The 17,868-nt window shown below is 35.5% G+C and overlaps 1 protein-coding gene across 4 annotated transcripts in view; it reads right to left on the bottom strand.

Moving 5' to 3' along the window:
- The window catches only part of MACROD2 (mono-ADP ribosylhydrolase 2), a 1,143,457-nt gene that overhangs the window by 452,616 nt on the left and 672,973 nt on the right, over nt 1–17,868 (bottom strand). For all 4 annotated transcript variants that reach the window (XM_087919277.1, XM_087919278.1, XM_026712814.2 and 1 more), the window contains exon 8: nt 2,343–2,416. In XM_087919277.1, the coding sequence (XP_087775403.1) occupies nt 2,343–2,416 (74 nt within the window). The remainder of the gene's footprint in view (nt 1–2,342; nt 2,417–17,868) is intronic.

Here is a 17,868-nt window from a genome sequence, read left to right as displayed (position 1 = left end):
AGTTTAGTGAAGATATAAACTAAAATAGCTGCAGAAAATTAGTCCAATATTGCTGATAATTGCCATTCTTGTAAAACAAATGCAACAATTTCTGTACATACAATATACTGCTATTTACTAACTTCTAAATTTGATTTACTGCTAACTGCAAATCAGGAGACTTCAAACGTGTTCAGAAATTAGTTCCACCTCAGTTTATATTTTAAGACCACACTAATTTACAAAGAACAACTCATCATTTGATCTGTGGCTTTTTTTCCCAAGTTATACTTTACTCTACTTGTTTCAGCAGCTTGTAAAGTATTTCTACAGAAAAAAAAAATGTATACCATCACAATTCAACAGGTTTTGTAGAAAATTGTTTCCAACCTGCTGAGTTTTGTAATTAGCATATAGTAACTTTGATTCTATACCCTTTAATGCAGTAAGATATACTGTATTTTGTAAGAACTTAGATTCTTGTTCATTTGAAATGGCAATTCAGTAATAAATCCTAAATATATTTCCTTAAGAATTGCTGACATCTGTAGAGCATATTTCAGATGCTTAATCTCATGCTTTTTTGAAAGTCTTTCCTGTCTTTTGACATCTCAAAAGCCTTGGTGAAAAGACAAGAGCAGCTATTTTATTAACCTATGAAACATTTTTAAAATTTAATTTTGATACGTTAGCTCGCTAAATTTTATTTGAAAAATCTGAGCCTTTCTTTTTAAAAATATGCCTTATTGGTTAATCTTTATAAATGCTAACAATCAGCTCTGAATCCAAAGCAGTATGAAAAAAGAATATTTGTGAAGGTACATACAAGCTCTTATGGGGTTTTTAAATTAATGTTATACTGACTTTAGTTTTCATGCTACAAAAGTGACTTCTGTTACTGATTAGAATTAATTAATTATGCTGTACTTTGGTAGCAGGACATACTCGTCTTCGTTATGGCCATTATGCAAAAAATGCACAAATTCATGCAAATCAGTATATAAATTATTTGAGCAGTAACAATATCATTTAATGATTTAGTGTCATTCTTATTAATCTAATGAAAGCAGCTCTTATACGTAATGAGGAACATCTTACAAGTGTGAATGGACTACTTTGGATTCAACATATTAATCTGATTACAATATTCCGGTGTGAAGTTTTGAAAGACATGGCAGTATAGAAATACAATACATACACTGCTAACTAAATAAATGTTTGAAAAGTCCTACAAATAAAATGTGTGAAAGTAAACAAGCACAATGGAACAACAAGAAAAGTATGCAGGGAAATGCATATAATAATTAAAGTCTGAATCATTTCATACAATACATTCAAATAAAATGGTTAAATTTCCCAGCTTTCATTTAAACCATAGCAAGGTCAATACAAATGAATGTACCTCTAAATTATTCTAAATGAAATCTCTCATTCAAAATTTTAGTTAAAAGCTGCAGTCCTATAGACTAGAAGCAAATTCCACTAGGATTATCATACCTGGGTTGCAAAAAAAAAAAAAAAAAGGAGCAAAGACAAAATGACAACAGAGAGATACCAAAACACAAATCATTTACTACCATTTAACAGTCTTGGCAGAAAGCTTGCAGCCCACATACAGTAAACCTACATTCTTCAGAATTTAATTGTTCAATGGAATTTACTTCTGGGTAAATATGAGTAGGATTGCATTGCAAATAATTACGATCATCACAAAATTCACTGGTTGTTTAATCTATTTAACATGTTAGGATTTTTTTTTCTACTCTCTCATCTCCTATTCCTCCAATACTACACTATATATAGTGCTGCTACATTAAACAATTAAATTCTGAAGAATTTAGGTTTACCATTAGGATTACCTAAATTCATCATTCACTCATAACAAGCCTGAACATGTGTGTAAAAGCCTTGGAAAGTACCACGGACTCTTTAATATGTCATTATCTGATCAACATCATGATCATCAGTAACTGAGTTTAAACATGCTTAGGTAAACACATATCCACCATCCACCAAAAATTAAAAATAAATAAAATATAGGGACACTAATTACAAATAATAAATGAATCAATTAAAAAGAAAACAAACTCAAAGGGCAAAATCAATGGACCACCATGTCAGTTTTCTTTTCTATATTTTTATCTAAAATCTACAGCGGAGTCTTTTCCCCCCCCTAATATGAATGACTCTCTATAATCTCTATATATGTCTGATGTGTGTATGCATCTTACTATACATACTTTGACTTCAGGGTATATTATTTACCACACATACTAAAAATCAGTATTCTACTTCTCTGTCATTTTGTTAAAGGCACACAATGAAGCACAAATCTTAACATAAGAGCATGTCTATAACCATACCTCATTCTCATTCTTGCTTAACCACTCCTTGACTGTGGTAAGTGCAATGACTGCAGCTGGCTCATTTGGAAAACCTAAGATCAGAAAGAAAATCAGTTATGTATGTGCATACTATATATATCATTATATATAACTGTATAACATGTGTTATGGATACACATTCATTCATATTAGTCAGCAGTCTTTTCTTAATTGATACTAAATTAGTTGCATTACCTGCTATTTAGATACCACATTTATATACCCTGTTTATAAGTACTACCTTTATTTATTTATTTAAAAAAAACCTGTTGATGAATTAAATGCATTTAATAGTCAACATAATCCTAGGGAGACAGAAGAAGAAGAAAATAAATAAAAATAAAAAAATTAAGAAGATAGTACTCCGGTAGTAGCTAGCCATGACAAGCAACCTTTCTGCTTTATTTATCTTTGTCTTCAAGAAAAGAAATCAAGGAGGATAAACCTTTAATTCCCCCCTTGTTGCCATTTGAAAAGTTGACAGATATGATTAAAAGATTTGCAAGAAGAATTATTTTAGCGGGGATGCACATAACTGAATCCATGCAAATACTATTTTAAGAACTATATATTTTAAAACCAGCAAATCTAATATATCCACCATACATACTCCAAGTAAGTTTCTAATCCCTTCAGCAAATAGTTTCCCCTGCATTGATCCCCTGCCTTATTTTTCTATCCTGTCTGATGATGAACTATATTGAATAGTATGTACACCCAGAGTACCTCGACCGTATTTCAGTTGACTCAAATCTGTGGTTGTTTATGCACAGGCTCTTTTCAAAACAAACATATTTTTTTCCCTTTAAAGAATGATTCACCTTGAAAATGTTAATATTTATACTATAGTGCCCTGGCTGAAAGTTAGGATAAAGCAGTACATGCACATATCAAAATTTATATAGGTTGTTTATTCAGCTACATAGGAGCAATCTCTAAAAAGCTTTACAAATGTTAAGTCTGATAAGAAAAGAAAAGTTCCTTCCTTCCTTCCTTCCTTCCTTCCTTCCTTCCTTCCTTCCTTCTTTCCTTCCACTGATGGAAAGCTTAAAGGAAAAAATATAATATACAATATATCTACTGTATGTGTATACAGAGAGGGAGAGAGAGAGAGAGAGTCAGAGACAGACAAAGAATATTCAAAGGCAGCACTGAGTTAATAGTTCCTATTCTCTTCCTATGTTCCTTTCATTTTCGAGAGCAAGTAGGAAAATTGTTTTGATCTGTATTCAGAATTAACTGTACAGTACAGTTTGGGAACATGGATCAAGTACTTCTCAGAGGAGCTAGCTTACCTTTCAATGAGTACTCTGCGCAATAGCAACAAAATCCCACCACTTGAAAAGGAAGTCTAATTGAACGGCACAGCAGTGCAAAAATGGAGAGAGAAATCTTGCCAAAATAAGAGCAGCCGGAGAACTTTCTATACCAATAGGTTGTGGTCCTTCAGTTTTTTAACAGTATCAATCCTACTGCCATATATCAAAGACTTATGCATTGTATACAACTTCCTACTCTGCTGTAGTAAATTCTTAAAGATCCTATGCTACAATATCATGCATACATGCACACGCACTCATATTCACATACATATATGGCACATACATACCTTCTGTACATATATGCAGAAAGCCAAACAGCTTTGACATTTTGAATATTCCTGATCTATTTAAACCTGATCAATATCTTTAAAATAGAAGGAGGCCACAGAAAGGATAAAGCACGCAAGACCCTAGTACACACAACTGTGGAAGGTTCTGTATAGGATATGAGTTGTGCGATTAAAACTACACAGACAGTTTGCCAACTATTTTCACGGATTTTTATTTTTGAGCCGCGTTATTACTTACAATGATATGGGACTGTTCTCTTCCACAATGGCCTTCAGCAAAAAAGCAATCTTCATAATCATGTGGGAATCAATTTAGTCGAGTGAAATGAACTTGAGGAGTCTCACAGGTAACCAATTGTTAAGGGGAAGCAGCTCAAACAATTCTGGCTAAGGGCTCAGTTTTGGAAAAAAATAAAACAGGTAAATGTAATAAGAGAGACCCTATCTTAGGTGCTGTAGCAAGTATGCCTTTAGAATACTAAAAAGGAGGAAAGCACAAAGAGTCAAGAGAGCATTAGCCAGAAGACAGAGACAAGTGACACACCAATTTAAAGGAGATCCTCCTGACAAAGTCGATGTTATTTACACGCACATATCTACTTTCTTTCAGGAATCTGGCCTTCCAATTTTAAGCTGAGCCCATTCTCTCCATCCAAAGCCAAGTAACAACTTTCATTAGAGGAGCCAATATATCATCAAAGATCCTAGCCAAATCCATCAATAGACAGATGCCAGAAGGCCATTTTTCCATTTGCTATAAAAATGGGGATTGCACCTTCTGGCTTTGTCTTCAGCTGCACATGTTCATGGAGTTATCTGCCCTGCAAAATTTCATATATATGCAAGCCATCCCCTGAAAATATGAAAGACAAGGGTCATAAAATGTCTCCTGTGAACAAAACACATTGGTCCATGAAAACTGAGGGAAGCCTACAGCCATGGTCATTGTTGCGGTATCTTAATCCACATCGTACAATAATTTCTACTATAACAAAAACATAGTCTGCAAAAAAATGAAAAGGCCACCAAACTGCCTTCCATTGTCAGATATTGTGTGTCTGCAAACATAATTTCTTAGCAGGAAATTCTAAAATGAAAAAAACGATGAATGTAATTTGCTTTTTTTTAAAAAAATGCCACATTTTTATAAAATGTAGAAAAATGCTACCACCTTGTTTTACTGATTTTCAGGTTGCATGGGAAAACTGGAGTTCTCTTCTCATAGATATATGATGACCAATAAAACCTGAGTGAAAATGTTTGCTTGTTTTATCAGTTAAAATAATACAACACCCCATCCTCTTCGCCCACCCCTCAAAACCCCTTTAACAGATATTCAAGTACTCTATGGCTCACATTTCACAAGATGTACTTCAGGAAAATGGAAACAGGCTATTTCTGCAAGTATAGGAGATTAAATGGAAAATTGCCAGGAAAGAGATTCACTTCAGTGCAATTTAATGATTGCACAATGGAAGAATAGCATTCTTTGGCACGTTTAACTGTGAAATCTAGTGTTGCCTGAAAGCCTATATACAGCAGTAAATAGGTATGGATTGGTATTTGCTAACATAATCCATCTGCTGAATCTCTTCTGTTTTTCTGCAGACTTCGTTGCTGTTTCTAAAAACAACTCACTGACCTTAATATAATTGTTTACATGTCTTTATGAGCTATACAATATTTTGTTTTCAGAGCAATTCATACAGTAAAATGAATGCAGATCAGGAAACATTCATCTAGGTCAGCTAATCATAAATTTGACTAAATTAGATAATTGCTCTATGAAATTATGGTGGCTGGAAAACTATCTTGCGGTAGTTTCCCTTCCTTTCCCTTTCCCTTCCCTTCCCCCTTTTAAAATAACCAAACAGGAAAGATTGCAATTTTGAAGAAATATTTAAAACTAGAAATTCAATCATTGGTTCTTTTAACAGATGTGCAGAATTGAAACTTGAAATATAGAAAAATGCACTTCCAGGCTGCCAATAATATTCGTGCTTGTCATAACTGAAGGACATGATCATTGTTGGAATGCTGAAATCAAGACGTCCTTGATGTAATGTCGAAAACAGAAGATTTTCTTTCTCCAAGTTCATCTGAAGAAAAAGCTTGACAGTGAACATAAATCTTTTCTAACTAATGTTACTAGCAGCAGAGGTGTATTCAGAAGACCATTTTAGTGTTGAACAGCTGTAGGTCTCAAGCCATGAATGTGATGTTTTGATAAATGCATCACAATCTATGTGTTGAGGTATAGAAAGATATATAAAAAATCAGGATGATGCCATTTTAGAGAGAACTCGGTGTAGACATGGGTCTAGAAAACTGAAAATAATTATTGAATATGATATGTACAGTAATATAGGGACTTCACCCAGTAAAACTGATACTCAAGCATCAGTAAAACTAACATTCAAGCAACACTGGAAATGTGTAACTCCTACCTCATAATTTAAAAAGTGTTCCACTGAAGGTGCATTTGGCAAAAGGGAGGAGGTGGGGAGACTTTGCTCTAGTCATTTGAATTATTGTTTTTATTAGCATTGATTTAGTACATACTTAATCTGTATAGTGCATCAACTGGAATATTGAACGTCAACAACCTTCCAGGAACTGCCATAAATTCACTCTTACAAACATGTCGTTGTTTAATCTTAGGTATATTAGCATAGCCGAGTGCTAATGTTTACTTATACCAAAGTTCCTAAGTGATGTTCCCAGGATCTGCCAGGAGGGTGGTGAAATATATTTATATGAAATCAGTGAATGAAATAGAATTATTGGATTTTGAGAAGTTCTTTGCAAAAATAAATAAATAAATTCTCATCCATCTGCTGCACTACATTCTGTACATATTACTGCTTCTCAATACTGAGACTACCATGTTGTATCTGCCTAGCTCTTTGACAAGCCAAGAATGTAAGGCAGCTATCAATAATTATGTACCTAAAAAAAATAGTATTAAAGAGCCAGCTGATATGTTGATGGCATTTATACAACACATTAAGATACATTGTGGTAGAACTAAATCTATCATCTCTTCTCAGTCCATGGATCAGATCTTAACCATAATGCATAACTCATGGTTCGCTATGAGTACCTTAATTTAGCACCATTGAATGTACTATCTAAATCTAGTTTGGTGGTTTGCTAGACCCTGGTATTGGTTTGCTTGACATAAAGTTGACAGAGTAACCGCAAATTAGATCCATTCAGGTGTGGGGGAGCAGCGGCAGCAGCAGCTCCAATATTTCAGCTTCTTTCTAATCCCCAGGGGTATAAAGTTAAAAAATTGTACAATGTGGCAAACGTAATTATATATCCTGAGAGTTCCCTATATCACTGTTACAGAAGACAAATTAAATTAATGCATAGAGGTTGGGTTCATCAGTATATAGACAAGATCTTTATGAATGCTATCTCTAAATTAAGGGGAAGAAGAAGCACCTACTCATTATCTATTCCGCACAGACAGTGCCGCTGATTTACTTTGTGTCCCTTGACTTCCCATTGTTATCTAGAGTATTAAAGATAGCAATTAATCTAATCACCTGTATAGACATATAATCATTAAAAAAGAGAAATGCTATTGGAGTCAACCAAAGGCTTATGACACTAAGCATTTTATTTCTACAGTAATCAATAACACAACGTGTGATGCTCGTAAGAAGAACATGAATGTAAGAGCATCTTTTCACTTATGCTACCATGAAGCTAATCATTAGAGTGTTACTACAGTAACATATGTCAAGTATGAATAGCAGTTCATTGAAAATGATACCTGCCATGAATTTCTGAGAAAAGCCATCTTGTAATGGTGAGAAAGACTGTGGGAGACTAGGCAAAGAGACATTGCCAAGGGAATGCAATTCTTGCAAAATTCTGTCAATGTAGCTTTACAACAGGATTGTCAAACTCACAGCCCACAGTCCAGATGCATCACAGGCTAGCCACGCCCATGACCAGTTTAACGAAGGGGGAAAAAGTTGTGATACGTCATGTGACAATGCCATGACGATGAGAGTTTAACACCCCTGCTTTACAATGAAGTAAAATTAGCTCATCTGGTTGTGATTCCTATTTACTCCATGTGGTTGACACATCTGCCATCCTTAAATGTATGTTCAAATTGGTTGGTTGGGATAGATGTTTTATTTCATATTTCTTTCTTCTTCCATGCTAGTATCCCTTTGCGCATAAACAGGGCTACCTGACAAGAAAATTGTTAGTTTTTCATTCATCCTCATCTACCTAGGTAACCTTCTGTAATAAATGCTCCCTGACCTCTCTAATTTGACTATCCTTCAGTCATTCAAATTAAGTAGCATAAATCCTAGGCAATTGTTCTTGTTCTAGTTAATGCTCTTCCCTGCTTCTTTGTGGCTAACTTACTAGATGAAAGTCAGTGTATGAGATCATATAGCATGAGGAATTCTGACTTTCCAGTCTAGCCTACACCCCTGGAATTCCCAAATCTGCTACACTTCCTAATCCAGACAAGGTCAAGCAGATGCTGCCACCTGCTGTGACAACTCTTTTAAATCTTTATTTTTCTATTGGTCTGTAAATAAGTAAGTTGAATGTGAATTTGAACTCTCAATAACTCTTTCTGTACAATTGGACTGGGGACCTGAATTTCTTTGCATTTGTAAGAGAACATCTCCTTCTACATGCCTGAACCCATGGAAACATTTGCTCTAATGAGTTACCTTTACCTTAAGGAAGCGGAGTGGAAATGGATGGAAGAGTTCTCACTCAGGCAGCTAAGGCACTCAGAGTCTTAGTGAACTGGAGGCCAGAAGACTAACCTGAAATTTTTTGGCTCTTCATTTTCCTTTACTGTTAGTCTATGTGAATAGGACCTGTATAAACGTCTCACAGGAGGAAGACAGCATGAATGGAAAATCTTAAAAACTTCCAGAGGACAAGTTAAGATCAGAAAGGATTCTAGAAAGAAGAAGCTGAAAAATGAAGTTTTCGCTGCCAGTTAAAAGATATTTCTAAGAACTAAAATGGTTTAGACACAGGGGTGGGACACAACAAGGTTAACTACCAGTTTGGGATTTACGAGCTTCCCTGCAGGCTGCGAGCCTCACGCCTGTAAATCGTCATCAGCAGTCTGCATTCAGAGAAGCAGCCTTTGAAACAGCCCTCTTTTCCTGCTTTTTTAACTGCAGCTGCGCCTCGTTTGGCAGCTGAAGTTGAAAAATCAGGAAATAAAGGTCAGGTAAGAGCCTGGGTGGGCGGGTGGGCAAAAACATCAGCAGACATAGAACCGGTTCTATGTCTGCTGCTGTTCAGAGCTACTGGTTCTACAGAGGTGGACAGAACCGGTAGAAACCCACCCCTGTTTAGACAGTTATAGTGGCTGTTGAAGATAGCCTTTTGGTCTATTGGTTTCTGTCTAGAATAAAGAGGGTAGGTAAGCCTAAAATGGACTGATCAGTTTAAGCTAATTAGGAAGTATGAGATGTTGATGAGCTGAGAGAAGACTCACTTAAGAGAAGTATGACATATTGTGGGATAGCAATAACAATAGCACTTATATATCACTCCACAGTTCTTTACCAGATTCTCTAAGGGGCTTATAGACTCAGCATATTGCCTCCAACAATCTGGGTCCTCATTTTGCAAACTCAGAAGAATGGAAGGCTGAGCTAGTCAGGACCGAACTTCTGGCTGGGGGCAGAGTTAGCCTGCAATACAGTATTCTAACCAACACGCCACTACAAATATTTGTCTAGTTGACAAAGGATTAGGGTTGAAAGTAAACAGAAAAAGAAGAGCAAAGATTTACCTTTCTGAAAAATTGTAAGAAGTTACTTATCACCTGTCCCGTCTGAGCCTGGATGATAAAATGCCATTGCAGGCACTGGATTAAATGCCAATCAATTTTGTAAGCCATTTCCTTAAAACTATAGTGGTAGATAGGAGTGAGACTAGTAATTAGGGACATGGGGTAGATATAAATAATAGTGTTTATAACAGACTCAAAACATATGGTGTTAAGATTTACTTGTTTACCATGCATTATAATTTAAGCAAAAGGATGCTTGGATAACAGCTTTGTCTAAATCACTTTACTTAAATCACTAGGAAAGAGACGTTTTTAAATAAAGGGATTATAAACATTTTTTCCTCAGAATTCTATGGCATGCGCCTTATCAGGGAATATACTGCTATTTCCACATAGTGAATGAAATATCAAGTGAACAGAACAATGGAAAGATGAGTCTAAGCCTCTACTAGATATATCTAAAAGGCTCTGTTTACACCATCAGGAACCTTGCTTTGCCAGAGTTCTCAACAAACAGAAGTTATAAGCAAGTTGGTCCTATGGAAACATACAGCTAAATTCTGCAAACTGAAATCAACTCTTGCTTTTGCATTTCTTTTATTTTGTGCACAAACCCAATCTTTACTCCGTGTTTAATTAAATAGGTCTACAATATATCATAGAATATTTCACATCTTTGTCTGAAACTCATGTAAAGTGAAAATAGTTAAAGACCTGGTTAAATAATGACATAATCTGGAATAATGGAGGTCAATTTGATATAGTGGAAAGATGGTACTTGATACATAAATGTTAATTCAGGCATTGCAACACAGATTGTATTCAGCAGGTTCTGACCAATTCTGGAGAACCAGTAGCAGAAATTTTGAGTAGTTCAGACAACCAGCAAATACCACCTGTAACTGCCCCTGCCCCCATCTATTCTCTGCCTCCCAAGTCCCAGCTGATTGGCTAGGTCTTCTTTTGTTGCCCTGCACAGGAGAACGGAGCTGGAAAGCAGGTTAGTGGGGAGGGGAGGGAATGAGATTTTGCAGTAACCTTCCCCCTGGAGTGGAGAGGGAATGGGGATTTTGCAGTATCCTTCCCCTGCCACACCCACGAAGCCACCAAGTGATGTCATGCCCACCAAGCCATGCTCACAGAACCTGTAGTAAAAAAATTTGAATCCCACCACGGCATTGCAACAACAGTTAAAATTCACAACCTAAGAAGTGGACACAAGTTCTGGCCCTCCAAAATTGCACTTGTAATGTCAAAATTATAAAGGTGTTTATTCAATTTGTGAAATTCTCTCCATTGACACAACCCCAAAACCCTATCAACGAGAAGTTCTGCATTACCACGGACTGAGGTGCCACAGAGACTTTCATGTGTAGATAAGCTTCTTTGATTAAGACAACCTCACAAAACATATCAAGTAGATGTTATCAGTGAGAAGAGTGGGGCTTTTCCCAGATACTCTGTGGTGAGTTTTTCTCTTATTAAAAATTGTACAGAAATCTGCCATTTTAATGAATAAGAATTCAGAACAGATTAGAAAGATCAGTAGAAAATGTATCAGTATGCAGGTAGTCCTCTTAGAGACCACAACTGGGACTGGCAACTTGGTCATTAAGGGAAACCAAAATTGTGTTTGTGTTCTTCAGTTTTGCTTTGTTTTACAGACCTGGCAAGATTGTAAATCCTAGGACTGCTCATAAAATTACTTTTTTCAGCACTGATGTTACTATGAATGAGGACTGCCTGTATATTCAGTATAACTGCCAGAAGAGGCAACTGCCTCAAATTACTTCACAAAGAAACCAGCTGTGGCTCCTACAACACTGCAGGATATTACTGCAAGGAATAGTTATAATGGTGGTTTTTGAAAGCTGCCATTTGCTCTGACTACATAAGCAATTCTTCCTGACTAAATTCTTGCAAAAGCACTGCAGATTTCAGAAAAGCTTACAAACACAATACTCTGGGAGCAGTGGTAGAATTCAATCTTTTTTACTAACGGTTCTGTGGGCATGGCTTGGTGGGCATGGCAGGGGAAGGATACTGTAAAATTTCCAGTCAGAGGGGGTATTTGCCGATTCTCCGAACTACTCAAAATTTCCACTACCAGTTCTTCAGAAATGGTCAGAACCTGCTGAATACCACCTCTGTCTGGGAGGAAATTATCTCCCCAACAACATTGACCACATCTTATAAATGGGAAATCTTTGGGAGAACTTTGACAGTTCTTCTACTAATTATATAGCACTTCATACACTTTAATCAAAAGTTCTTCCAATAATCTTTTTAAAAAGTCCTTTTGATATCCTGATGCATTTGATGGAATAAATTGAACCTGCAAGTTTTGAATGCTGTGTCATGGATATTTAATTATATCTGTCTGGGAAAGCACAAGGAAAACATCACAGTAAGTTTATATAAGTTTTTTTTTTAAGAAGCTCATAAAATACCATTATAGTATAAAAGCAATACAGTATAATCACAACAAATAAAGCATCAAATAGCCTGTTGCATTCCAACTGTTGCTTTGCATTTCCATTTTAACTCATAGAGAGATGTGCGCATGATAAAAATACCTACTATGTGGATACATATAAAGAAACACAAAATGGGTGGTATCCTTTGATGTTCTTCCACTCATGGAATTTTTTATCCTCAGTGAAAAAAAGATGGGGCAATTTCAGCTTCCCAAATGCAGCCAGCAGCATATATACAACCTTAAAATCTGTACCAAGCTGTTGAGAGATTCTCACATGATTGAAAAGGAGGAGAGGAGAGATTTAATCTCCAGGGGACATGCTGAAGTATAAGTATATATAAAATCCATTTTATAGTTCACTTATGGAAAGGCAGCTATTATGGATGCTCTATTCTCCAGGTCAAGTTGCTTTGAGATAATAATTCTTTTGAGAATTATTAAAAATTATTTTGGAATCTCAGACAATATGGGAGATATCTGTTGGCAATGTGGATAAAATGCATGAATTCTGAAAAAAAAATATTAACTTTGTATACTACTACTCCAATGAACTTGAACAACATGTACTGTATGGGCTTCTCATATGTCTGTTTTACTCCATGTGAGATTTAAAGCTGAAAGCAAATGATCATCCCAGGATAACTTTATGATCTTCCAGCTACACTAACATTCCATTTTGTGCAATGGTACCATATTTCTCTGACATACGTTCAATAAAATATATTTGCTTCTTATGTGAAAAGAGCTACATGAGTGCCATGTTCACATGACCCAAGAATACCTGGGGCTTTCTTAAGTCTTGAAAAGCTGATCCACTTGTCTACTGACTCAGCTCATGCTCCAGAGGAAATGCTACAAAGAGAGTTCATAGCTTTTCTGCCAGGTAGCAGGACAGAAGATTATTATTAAGAGTAATTCTGGCTTCATCCCATCTCTGCTGGGGGATGTGCCTCCTGTAGGAAGCACTAAATGGGATGGCAGAGCACAGCAAAACACTCATGCTAAAATGCAAAACTCTGCAAAGGGGCTGAAGGCTAGCCTGGTGGCACTGTGCAAATGTTGTAAACTTGTATAAATGCTCCTTGATTGTACACAGCAAGTCACCTATCTAGTGTGACCCAACACAAACAGTTTCCTGACTGAAAATTCATAGAAGTGAGCAAGTGGGAACAATTCTGCAAGGAGCAACTACCACAGATACCTTCTGTCTTCCTACAGGAATTACTGGGAATTGGCCAACGCTGGGAGGAAGCAGCAGAGATTATATTTCCTATCTTCACTATGTTACTCATTTTCCATGGTGAAGTAGAAGCTTGGAAATAATGTAATAGTAAAGGAGAAAGTCATCTGCTGTTTGTTACTGGAGCCTTCCCAAGCTTGATGGCTTCTAACTTGCTTCATACCATTTATGGCTATTTCCCATAAAATAATTCTTTCTCCACAAATCCAAACCATGCTCTAAAATGGGGGTGTCAAACTCCTGCCTGTGGGCTGAATGGCCATGCCCACATCTGATTTAGCAAAGGGGAAAAAGCCACAATTTGTCATGTGATGCTGCCGTGACAACGTGAGTTTGACACCCCTGCTCTAAAATGTGTGATACTTTGGCAAATAATTTTTTTGTTGCAAGTATTCTGAAACTGGAAGAGTTATCAGGTTGAAGATGGCTCAGATACAGCAGATTTTAAAGCAGAATGAATGCCTGCTTTTTTTGGCCTCCTGAATAATAATTTTGTTTGAGTTACGTCTGCTGCAAATAATTTTTTTTCTGAATTATTGTTCCTAATTTTTATTATTTATTTTGATTGGGACCCATTTCTAACATTAGAAGCTCTGTGTGCTGAAATAAATAACCCATTAAATTTCAGGATTTTTTTTTTTTTTTGGCAAAGCTCAATCAAACATTCCTCAGACAGAGTTGAAGATTGAGATGAACAAGCTATGTTAATTGCAAGATACATATTATAACCCTTCTCTCTTATTAGTTAAGGTTATTATTATGTTTTTATGCTTCAACCACATCTAATTTCTGAACCATGCTTCTTTTCTTCCTGGTGTCAAAACATAGGAAAAGCAATTTAGGAAAAGGTCCAAAATGGTAGTCAAGTGTGAAATCACCATCATATATTGAATTGAATAGCAGCAGGATACTGGCTTCATTTCTGTGTGAGACCCCAGCAAGGTTAAACATGTATTTGAAACTACTGATTTAAATAATAAGACTCTCTTGTTCTTTATAAAATAAACACAGGAAAGTCACCATCCTGGTTTTTCAAAGAGTGATACTAGGAAGAAAAACATAATGAGGTTTGAAGATAAGTAACCTAACAACTTTTAAATATTCATTTATATCATGACTTTTCTTTAGGTCTGAAAAAAAAAATAGTTTCCATTTTTCAAATCTTTAACCGCAAAGGTAATTAAAGGCAACACTTTAGACTCAGAATTGGTTGTATGCTTATCATGAGATCACCTACTTTCTTTTTCTTTTTAAATACAACTTTGAGGGGACAATTGTATATGAGGGAAGGATTGGATGCTTTTCTCTTGCACGATTACCTCCAAGAGTTCTTGCTGGAACTTGATGATGCTATTTGCCACAATGACCTCTTCAATAGTACTATCTGGAGGAAGAGGACGTGATTTTCTATAAGACCTAGAGAGAACAATTACATTCTCCTTCCCATGGAGAATGATCTGGCTCTGCCCTCCCCCAACCAGTTAATCTATGTCTTATTTTTGTAGATCAAATGGAGCAGTCATTACAACTGATTCAGAATAGCACGTTATAGAGAGACAATGCATAAGCATCTATATACACTGGAATATGTGTAAATGCAATTATGCATAAATATTGTGTTGGTAATGGTAAGAAATGAAATGGATTCATCCATTCTTATTAGTTATGTTTCCTCCAATGTCTCAAGTTTATTTACTTATACTGTTTATTCTGTTTGTTTTAATATAACAGTTTGATTTTTTTTCCAGAATATCTTGTACTCTTCTACTAATTATTTCATTTATTTTTTCCCATATATTTCTGTTGATAGTCAGGAGATGCTCCCCTTACTACTTTCCTCTGCCTTTTCTTCCACTGTCTTCCAATTTAAATTGTAAAACTTTCTTATAAGATCTGGTACAAAATGTCTTTTATTATAATTTATCCTTGCAGGTCATCATAGATTACATATTGATCAAACCAGACTATTTAAAAGTTGATGTAATTGTGCAACTGCGGCCAGAAATCTCTTTTGTATGTTTTAATCAACACGCATACTGCATGAGCTCATGCAATTGGCAATCATTAAAAAAGTGACAAAACTGAAGTGAAATAAGCACATACTAAAGACTGAAGAAAGGCTGTAAATTAAAACAAGAAAAAGAGAACTTCGCTAACAGATCAATACCATTCTGCAATATCAGTTGATATTAAAACAATTGTATAAATCTGGAGGGAAATTCATAGAACAATGGAATACACACACACACACACACACACACACACACTTGATTTCTCAGGAAACCTCTTGTCATACCTCAGTTTGTCTTATCTGTTGGTCTTGCTTTTAGGACCCATGACATTTTAATCTTAATTAAGATTATTTCCGTCCTCCTCCACACACACACACAAATTCTGATTTTAATTAGTTGGATAGCTAAAGAAGTTTCATGTTATCACATCAGTTTGCTGATGACAGAGGTTTTACAATGAAAGTGTTTGTATTGGATTGTCTGTTCTCTCAAAGTTACTGAAGAATCAGATGGAATCTAGCACTGAGATTGAAACTAGTATTATATGTTATTAAGCTAATATTACAAAATGATGTCTATAAGACTAGCAGTTAATAGAAAGGAAACCTGATATGTTTTCCCCCTGTGAAGGAGAGTTAAATGATGCAGAAAATATCTCAGATACAAGCTTATATAGTATGTTTGTAATTTCGAGCTCTATTCTATTCACAGTCTTTTCCAGTGACAAAGCTGGTTGAAGAAGCTCAAAAACTTTTAAACAACCTTCTTTATTTCTCTTGGTAATTAAACAACACTATTATGTGATGGCTTTTCATAGGCATAAATGGTCCCAACCATTTTTTGTATTCAACAAGTAAAATTGTATTATTTCACCATACATTCAGCCCTAATTAACTGTAGGTGCATTGGCAGCTCGATTAAGCTGCTGTCTTAACTCTATGGTGTTTTATTTTTCTAATGTTTTATGCTTTTTTTGTTTTTCACTGAGAGACCATCAGGATTTGAGCGGGCTACAAATAATGTTAAATAAATTGTTAAATAAATGGACTCTATATTTTACACTGCCTTTTTATGCTAGTTCACTGCTATTAACTTCAAAAATGCATGCATGATTAGAATGATACTGTCACCCAACACCTAATGCATTTTACACCTAGAGCCGTTTCTCTCATTTTCTACCACCAGGATTTTAGCCCCAAACTGATTTTATGGACGAACTAATTTCCAACCAATATTTTCATTAACCTCTTTACAGACAAACACTTCATATTTTTCCTTTTTAAAATTCATTTCTGGTTTTTGTTTTTGCTGCACGTAGAGCGTGATATATCACATTCTGTTCTCTGAAGTTATTTTCTCTACACAGAAGGGGTCTTTCATATTGAGTTTTCAGGCACCAGCATCTATGTGGGATGGGCAAGGGAGGGCAAAAGTATGACACATTGACGAAGATATCTTTCTGCAAGTTCTCTGACTTATATATATTTCTGTCAGACACGTTATCATTTTGGAATCATTCTTGTTTCTTTTGGAAGCTGTTTCTTCTCATTCACATTTCATTAACACACCTGACCTAAAGTCTTATATTGTTCTGTAATTTTTTTATGAATACACTAAGTCACAAGAATATGAGGTTGTCTTTTCTTTTCTTTTTTTTTTTTTGAGGGAGGGGGAGACTCTTTGGAGATAGCATTCTTTTTCTTGATCAGTTTGCTTTTTATTCATAATATATGCTCTCAGTGATTTTTGCATAATTCAGTCAAGGAGAAAATTAAGCAAGTTGTTAATGGCACTTCTGATCCCATACATTCAGATTCAGTTTAATCTTCATAGCAATGTTTTTTTGCAGATATTTTAAGTAGAATTTCCACCCCTGTTCTAAAACACTATCAAACTCTAAGCCACTGGGAGTTTTTTAGCCCTATTATAAATGCAGCTGCAAATATTTTTTCACTGGGTAGGTAATGAAAATTCCTACAACTTAGGACAATCTATTAAATATCCAGAAGCAACAGGCCATCTGGCTTCTAAGTAAAACCATTCATTTACACTGAGGAACACTCTCGAGGAATAATGAAATCAACTGTCTTCATGGTCCTTAACATGTCATCTTTCAATAGCCTTTATAAAATTATAAAAGAGGAAATATTTTGCTAAATTAAACAGAATAAGTGTTTCACTCACTTCATCTCTGAAAGATATAAAATAGGAAAAGAAAGCAGTGATCCATTGTTCAATTGGAAACCTTATTATGGTGAAGTAAAAATTAAATCATTTACTATGCTTGATACAAACAGACAATTTATAAGATATCACTCAATTAGAAACAGCATCTTTAAAGTATGGGCTGAACATTAAGTAA

This window comes from Pseudonaja textilis, chromosome 1 (genome assembly GCF_049901715.1).
Source record: "Pseudonaja textilis isolate UNSWEBS1 chromosome 1, rPseTex1.2, whole genome shotgun sequence".
Classification (NCBI taxonomy): domain Eukaryota; kingdom Metazoa; phylum Chordata; class Lepidosauria; order Squamata; family Elapidae; genus Pseudonaja; species Pseudonaja textilis.
This window is presented reverse-complemented; position numbering and strand designations above follow the sequence as displayed.